An 8877-nucleotide genomic window follows, 5' to 3' on the forward strand; every position below is an offset into this window, starting at 1 on the left:
TGCAGCATGAAAAAGAAAAACATTTTATTACCATTCAATTAAAATATGACTTGTGTTGCAATTGTATATGTTATATTTCTATATTTGTATTTTTTTTTATTGCTATTTTTCCTATGAAAGTGGAGTTACCCTTTAATCATTGCATCACAAAGAAACGTTAACATATTAATGTCATTAGAAGAGCTGCTTTTTGTTTGGATATTCTCATTCTATGTCAGTATCACACAACAAAGACGTACACAGCCCATTTACATTACTAGTACAAGTATGAGGAGTACAGCAAAGTTCACTGTCATGATATCTAGATCCCAGGGGTGTCCTTCTTCTTCATACTTTGTTCTCATAGCTGTCCCTCTTTATGATCCCAGAAAGTTTGGAGATATAAGAGTTAGAAGGGGATATGAACACGCATCGTTCTAAAATGTCGATGGGATCTTTTTTGGGCAATCTTGGTTTATGGTCTTAGTTATGTTCTTAGTTTAATGATCCTTTAATTGTCCCAGCTAATTTCCAGGAGTATTATTTGTATTGATGACAAAAAAAATAAGTTGTAAATTATGGTTTTATAGAAAACACCGGAGGTATAATCTTTACCCAAGCTCCATTATTCAGATAGAAGGCGGCATGGAGGGGTTCAGTGAAGGTGGTGGTGAAGGTGTGGAGGTGTCTGATGGGGTCACTCAGCTGGTAGAAAGACAGACGGCCACCTTCATAATCCAAATATAAACCCAATCTCTGCACTGGGGACTCCGGGTGTAACTCCTGTACTTGATAGTCATGTACACATGTATATTCATCTTTAATAATGCCAAAACACCAAGACTTGTTATTATACCCAACACCAGACTCCTCTTCATCTCTCTTTATACTGGGATAGCAAACAGCCACACACCAATCCCCACGGTCACCAACCTCTACCTCCCAGTAATGTCTTCCATGGGAAAAACTCTCCCTACTCATCACCTGACTGTATGTTGTAAATCTCTGTGGTAATTCTGGTCTAATCTTTCCTGTTTCAGAGTCTGATGCTGTTCTCAGGTCATCAGATAAAACCACATTAGTATTGGCAGTTTTCTCATCCAGGAGCAGATTGGTTGTATTCTGTATACTGAAGCTGGTTTTTATCTTCATATCAGTGATGAGATCGGTTATAGATCTGTGCAACACAAGGGGGATCATGAAATCATCCAGATCAGGAACAGAAGATTCCTTCACATTATGGGCACCGGTGTCCGATTTCTGATGTTGGAAGATCTTGCCAATGTCTGATTTATGATTCTGTAAGACAGTTATTGGGTCGGTCATGTCACACAACTTCTCAATGTGACCAATTTTCCTGGATATCTTGTCCTTCTGTATCTCCAACTGTTTGATGAGAGCAGTGAGTGATAATGAGACCTCCTCTACCTGCCTGGATATCTCACGCAGGACTCTCTGTTCCTGGACCTCCGACTGTCTCCTGCTATCCTCAAACAGGGCAGAGACTCTCTTCTTCTCATCATCTGCTTTTTCTTGTACTTTTCTCCTCTGATCCTGTAGATTCTGAATTTTCTGCTCAGTTGTCTCCGTCTTTGCAGTCAGTTTTTCTAGAACATTTCTCAGTTTCTCCTTCTTCTTCTCCAAAGCCTCTTCTAGAGGTTCCACGTCATGTCCTTTATGTTTCCCCACCAGACAGCAGGATGTACATAGGCAGACGGCGTCCTTGGAGCAGTAATACTCCAGAAGCTTCTTGTGGATGGAGCATTTCTTACTACTGAAGGACGAGGTGGGTTCTATCAGCACATGGTCCACTGTCTTGTTGTGGGCTGTCAGGTGTTTATCACACATAGAAGTCTCACAATGCAGACAAGTCTTGACAGCTCCCACCGGAGAATCCACACAATACGTACAGAGGATCTCACTTTTCTCCTTTTGTTGTGTAGATCTGAAGTTGTCCACAATGTTACACAGCTTTCTGTTCTTCTCTAGAAGAGGCCACTCTGTATATTCCCCTCTGCACTCCGGACAGGAATAGACCCCAGACCCCCTCTGTGTATCCAGAGCAGTTACAATACAATCCCAGCAGAAGTTGTGACCACATTTCAGTGACACCGGCTCCGTATAAAGGTTCAGGCAGATGGAGCAGCTCAGCTCGTCTCCTAGAGCAAAGGAAGCCATTCTGGAAGAGGAAACGAAACTAAAATTCTGTTTGCATAAAAAGGGTGGAGGCTTCACGCATTAACCCTACAGAGGACAGAGAGAACGCAGAGCAAGGGATTTTTACCTATTGTCAGTTACAGAAATAAAATGTGCCAAGAATAATTTACTTGTCACTATATGTGATTTATTCTTAGTTTTCAGCTGTAGGAAAAATATTGTTCCATCCTTTGTTGCAGCTCAGACCAAATAATGGATGAGATCCATTCTGGATAGAATATAATTCCTCCCCATCCAAGGCATTTGACTCCATTCACAAACCTTTAACAAAAGGATAAGGATCTGTCATTTTAATCATGTAACGGTCTCTCTTTATATCTCATTAAAGACTCAAGTAACAATCACCTTTTTTTAGAAAATAAGGATCCCCATCCTGGTGTGTCAGCCCAATTACTGATTGCACCACGAATACATCCGGACTCGGGCCCTTTTTCACACCCATCAGCAAATCCGCTTGGTGAGCAGGTGATCTGGGGATGACAGGTCCGTGTCTGTTCCCTTAGTCCTCATGCACGCTGGAAGTTTTGATAACGCTGGTAAGTCTTGCTCCCAGATCACCTCCTCCCACACACACCTCCAGGACTTTTCCAGAGCCTCTCCCATCCTCTGGAACTCCGTACCACAGTATGTTCAGTCCACCCCCACCCTATTTGCCTTAGGTGATCTGTGAAAACTCACTTATTCAGGGAAGCCTACCCCCTGTACTTGAATCACGTCCACTAGATCATCCCCCGCAGCTATCACCTTTTGTATCACCTCCCCACTTCCTCTAGATCAGTGGTTCTTAACCTGCGTTGGATCGAACCCCAGGGGTTCGGTGAGTCAGTCTTGCGGGTTCGGCGGAGGTGAAGACCCTCACCCGACTCATATGATTCGTGATGACATGCCCCGCTTGTCCATCATTGGCTGCAGGTGGTCACGCAACATCGCTTAGCCCAGTGGTCGGCAAGCCGCGGCTCGCGAGCCACATGCGGCTCTTTACACGCTTTAATGCGGCTCTTGTGTGCCGGGCGCCCGCTCCCCTCCCTCCTCTCGGGTAGCAGGGACTCTGCAGCGTGATCCAAAAAAAAAAAAAACAGCCAGTGCAGCGCGCTCAAATGCAATGATTGGCCAGTCTCGCTGCCACTCACATCCTGATAGCCAGTGATTGGCTGTCAGGATGTGTGTAGGCGGGGCAGCGTGACGAACGTGAGAGGAGCTAGGCTCCTCTCACAGTCCGCCCTGAAGACCGGAACGGCGCGGGAATACGGCGAGAGGAACGCGCGGAGCAAAGGTAAGTGAATTGACACGGGGGACTTGGCTTACTACTTGCTACTTACTTACTACTACTATATAAGGGATGAATTAATATGGGGGATGAATTACTATATGAGGGATGAATTACTATATGGGGGATGAATTACTATGGGGGATGAATTACTATATGGGGGATGAATTACTATGGGGGATGAATTACTATATGGGGGATGAATTACTATGGGGGATGAATTACTATATGGGGGATGAATTACTATATGGGGGATGAATTACTCTATGGGGGATGAATTACTATATGGGGGATGAATTACTCTATGGGGGATGAATTACTATGGGGGATGAATTACTATATGGGGGATGAATTACTATGGGGGATGAATTACTATATGGGGGATGAATTACTATATGGCGGATGAATTACTATAAAACAGTGGTTCTTAACCTGGGTTCGATCGAACCCCAGGGGTTCAGTGAGTCAGTCTCGCGGGTTCGGCAGAGGTGAAGACCCACACCCGACTCATATGATTCGTGCAGTAAATATTCATTATTATGTTTTTGTTTTTGTGTGAAAATCATGTTTTAATGGTTTTGTTCTTTGTTCTTAACGGTTTTGTTCATTTTGTGCACCTATGTATAAATATATACCTATGTTTTGAATTTTAAAAATCATATTTTATTTTTCCAATTAATAAGGGTTCGGTGAATGCGCATATGAAACTGGTGGGGTTCAGTACCTCCAACAAGGTTAAGAACCACTGCTCTAGATTGTAAGCTCCATGAGCCGGGCCCTCCTATTCCTTCTGTACTGAAATGTATTGTCATTGTACTGTCTCCCTTTATATTGTAAAGCGCTGCGCAAACTGTTGGCACTATATAAATCCTGTATTATAATAATACTTGAATGACACTAGGGGTCCCACAATGATGAGAAGTAGGGGGCACAAAGCATTTTTGGATTAAGGGCTCATGTACACGGGACATCTTCTGAACGATGGAAACTGACTGCTGGAAAACGTAGGTTAAAAACCGTCTGTTTAGCTGCGTTTGCATACCGCATTTATGAGTGTTTGCGTTTAGAAGCATTTTTTTAAGATAACCTCAGGAGACCTTTCCAAATGCCCAGAATGCACTGAAAACAGTAAAAAATGAACTATGTGTTGAGATGACCTGTCTTTTCTGGTTGTATTTACTATGGATCCCATCATGAGCATAATGCGGAGCGTTCTACCATTTTTTTCCTTCACGCAAAACCTGGAACTGACTGCGCTTGTGTACCGGGTCCATTTGAATACATGGAAAACGCTTTGCATGCATTTCTGATGATGAAAAAAGGCTCCGGACAGCATCTGGATATGGAACAGTTAAAAAACGCTTCTAAACGCAGTTAGCCATGTTTACAAGCGTTAACATACACACCTGCAGCGGTTCGCATGAACGGGGTGCGATTCTAATGCGGTGCAGAATTCGCACAGAAAACGCTGCAAATTCCGCACCGCATCAGTGTGAACCAGGACTTAAGAGCGATTCCACTTCTGTTAAGAAAAAAAATATTCTGGGTGATCTCTGTACATTGCGGGGATTTTAAAAAGCTTTGATGTAGATTCCTACCTTCTGTTGTTTTGAAGAAATAAATGTTTGTTTGTCTGTGTCCATGTGCAGAGTGAATCTGAATGAAAGTGATTTTTCTAATTATCAGTCAGCTACTGCACTTGCTGGGCTCTAATGAGGAAGGTGGCAGGGTCTGCATCCCCGTTGACATGAGTTCCCTTAGGGAGTATCTCAATAAAAATTTAATTTTTTTGTTGCAGGGGATGCCCAAAATCTACCTTTTTTTTTTTTTCAGAAATAAATGTTTGTCTGTGTCTGTCAGGAATGGACTTGCCAATGGTGGTGGGACTCACCTGCCTTGTGGGCTGCAGTACCAGGGCTGGCCAGCGGGTGCTCTCAGCAACCCGAAGCTCACTCCTGCAGTCAGCCATCACCTGAGGCTGATTGCAGGAGGTGTATTTAAGGAATGGCCAGACCTGCAGTCAGTGCCTTGGTGTATGTTTCCCATGAGCCCCCGTACCTGCATCCTGTCTGCTTCCTGCCTGATTCCTGATTCTGCTTGATCCTGACCCTGAATGAACTCCGCCTGTCCTGACCTTGGCTATTCCTGACCACTCTCCAGACTGCTCCTTTGGTACCTTGTCTGCCTGATTGTTCCTGACCCGGCCCGTCTGACTACGCTCTGCCTACTCCTTTGTGTCTTGTCTGCCCGATGATTCCTGACCCGGCCCGCCTGACCACTCCACCTCACCAGCCCTGACTGCTCTTATCTGTGTACATTCCATTATCAGTTGGAGGTTTGGTTTTGTTATATTGTGCGTTATATTTGTGTATAACCCTTAATAAATTATATTGTTACACCATACTTGAGCCTGCGTTTCCCTGTGTCAGTTCACACATCTCTGGTTTTATCGGGAGCCCTTACAGTGTCCATGTGCAGAGTGAATCTAAATGGGAGTGATTTTTGTAATGATCAACCAGCTGCTGCACCTGCAGGGCTCTAATGAGGAAGGTGGCAGGGCCTGCATCCTTGTAGATGTGTGTTTCCTTTGGGAGTAGCTCAACAAAAATTAATTTTTTGTTGCAGGGGATGCCCAAAATCTGACTTGTGTCTTAGTGCAGACTTTTGGGAAAACCAGTGAGCCAATCACACAAGCAGGAAATTACATTTCGGGGGGGGGGGGGGCGTTCTGTACACCATCTATGTACAGAATGCATCCAATTTGCCATATTGCATTTACTTTTACAGAAAAATACAGAGCTGCAGAATGAAAAGGAAAAACATTTTATTACCATTCAATTACAATATGACTTGTGTTACAATTGTATATGCTATATTTCTATATTTGCATTTACTTTTTTTTTGCTATTTTTCCTATGAAAGTGGAGTTACCCTTTAATCATTGCATCACAAAGAAACATTAAAATATTAATATCATTAGAAGAGATGCTTTTTGTTTGGATATTCTCATTCTATGTTAGTATCACACAACAAAGACGTACACAGCACATTTCCATTACTAGTACAAGTATGAGGAGTACAGCAGAGTTCACTGTCATGATATCTAGATCCCAGGGGTACACTGAACATTTTATCCATCCAGCCTAAATGATAGCATTTGTTAATTTTGAAAACACCAGCATAAAGGAAAAAATATCAGGAAAAAAAAGCTCTTTGTAAATGTAACCAATCATTTTTGGTATAGTCATTTTTCTTCTTTGTATAGGGGAAGTGGCGGGGTGTCCTTCTTCTACATACTTTGTTCTCATAGCTGTCCCTCTTTATGATCCCAGAAAGTTTGGAGATATAAGAGTTAGAAGGGGATATGAACACGTATCGTTCTAAAATGTCGATGGGATCTTTTTTGGGCAATCTTGGTTTATGGTCTTAGTTATGTTCTTAGTTTAATGGTCCTTTAATTGTCCCAGCTAATTTCCAGGAGTATTATTTGTATTGATGACAAAAAATAAGTTGTAAATTATGGTTTTATAGAAAACACCGGAGGTATAATCTTTACCCAGGCTCCATTATGCAGATAGAAGGCGGCATGGAGGGGTTCAGTGAAGGTGGTGGTGAAGGTGTGGAGGTGTCTGATGGGGTCACTCAGCTGGTAGAAGGACAGACGGCCGCCTTCATAATCCAAATATAAACCCAATCTCTGCACTGGGGACTCCGGGTGTAACTTCTGTGATTGATAGTCATGTACACATGTATATTCATCTTTAATAAAGCCAAAACGCCAAGACTTGTGATTATGTCCAACACCAGACTCCTTTCCATCTCTCTTTATACTGGGATAGCAAACAGCCACACACCAATGCCCACAGTCACCAACCTCTACCTCCCAGTAATGTCTCCCATGGGAAAAACTCTCCCTACTCATCACCTGATTGTATGTTGTAAATCTCTGTGGTAATTTGAATCTAATCTTTCCTGTTTCAGAGTGCGATGCTGTTCTCAGGTCATCAGATAAAGCCACAAAGGTATTGGCAGTTTCCTCATCCAGGAGCAGATTGGTTGTATTCTGTATATTGAAGTTGGTTTTTATCTTCATATTAGTGATGAGATCGGTTATAGATCTGTGCAACACAAGGGGGATCATGAAATCATCCATATCAGGAACAGAAGATTCCTTCACATTATGGGCACCGGTTTCTGATTCCTGATCTTGGAAGATCTTGTCAATGTCCGATTTATGATTCTGTAAGACAGTTATTGGGTCGGTCATGTCACACAACTTCTCAATGTGACCAATTTTCCTGGATATCTCGTCCTTCTGTATCTCCAACTGTTTGATGAGAGCAGTGAGTGATAATGAGACCTCCTCTACCTGCCTGGATATCTCACTCAGGACTCTCTGCTCCTGGACCTCCAGCTGTCTCCTGCTATCCTCAAACAGGGCAGAGACTCTCTTCTTCTCATCATCTGCTTTTTCTTGTACTTTTCTCCTCTGATCCTGTAGATTCTGAATTTTCTGCTCAGTTGTCTCCGTCTTTGCAGTCAGTTTTTCTAGAACATTTCTCAGTTTCTCCTTCTTCTTCTCCAAAGCCTCTTCTAGAGGTTCCACGTCATGTCTTCTATGTTTCCCCACCAGGCAGCAGGACGTACATAGGCAGACGGCGTCCTTGGAGCAGTAATACTCCAGAAGCTTCTTGTGGATGGAGCATTTCTTACTACTGAAGGACGAGGTGGGTTCTATCAGCACATGGTCCACTGTCCTGTTGTGGGCTGCCAGGTGTTTATCACACATAGAAGTCTCACAATGCAGACAAGTCTTGACAGCTCCCACCGGAGAATCCACACAATATGTACAGAGGATCTCACTTTTCTCCTCCTTTGGTTGTGTAGATCTGAAGTTGTCCACAATGTTACACAGCTTTCTGTTCTTCTCTAGAAGAGGCCATTCTGTATATTCCCCTCTGCACTCCGGACACGAATAAACCCCAGACCCCTTTTGTGTATCCAGAGCAATCACAATACAATCCCAGCAGAAGTTGTGACCACATTTCAGTGACACCGGCTCCGTATAAAGGTTCAGGCAGATGGAGCAGCTCAGCTCGTCTCCTAGAGCAAAGGAAGCCATTCTGGAAGAGGAAACGAAACTAAAATTCTGTTTGCATAAAGAGGGTGGAGGCTTCACGCATTAACCCTACAGAGGACAGAGAGAACGCAGAGCAAGGGATTTTTACCTATTGTCAGTTACAGAAATAAAATGTGCCAAGAATAATTTACTTGTCACTATATGTGATTTATTCTTAGTTTTCAGCTGTAGGAAAAATATTGTTCCATCCTTTGTTGCAGCTCAGACCAAATAATGGATGAGATCCATTCTGGATAGAATAGAATTCCTCCCCATCCAAGGCATTTGACTCCAT

General features: G+C 43.1%; 2 protein-coding genes across 2 annotated transcripts; both read right to left on the reverse strand.

Moving 5' to 3' along the window:
* LOC149457043 (E3 ubiquitin/ISG15 ligase TRIM25-like) lies at nucleotides 1–2166 on the reverse strand. Its single transcript, XM_089684151.1, has one exon. It carries the CDS (start codon nucleotides 2155–2157, stop codon nucleotides 556–558), a length of 1602 nt encoding a protein of 533 aa, XP_089540277.1. The 5' UTR covers nucleotides 2158–2166; the 3' UTR covers nucleotides 1–555.
* Nucleotides 2167–6270: 4104 nt separating this feature from the next.
* Nucleotides 6271–8594, reverse strand: LOC149457044 (E3 ubiquitin/ISG15 ligase TRIM25-like). Its single transcript, XM_089684201.1, has one exon. The coding sequence runs from the start codon at nucleotides 8583–8585 to the stop codon at nucleotides 6981–6983; it is 1605 nt and encodes a 534-aa protein (XP_089540327.1). The 5' UTR covers nucleotides 8586–8594; the 3' UTR covers nucleotides 6271–6980.
* Between the last annotated feature and the right edge of the window lie 283 nt (nucleotides 8595–8877).

This window comes from Staurois parvus, unplaced genomic scaffold, assembly GCF_062004578.1.
Source record: "Staurois parvus isolate SC_StPar_1 unplaced genomic scaffold, SC_StPar_1.0 ptg000338l, whole genome shotgun sequence".
Lineage (NCBI taxonomy): Eukaryota > Metazoa > Chordata > Amphibia > Anura > Ranidae > Staurois > Staurois parvus.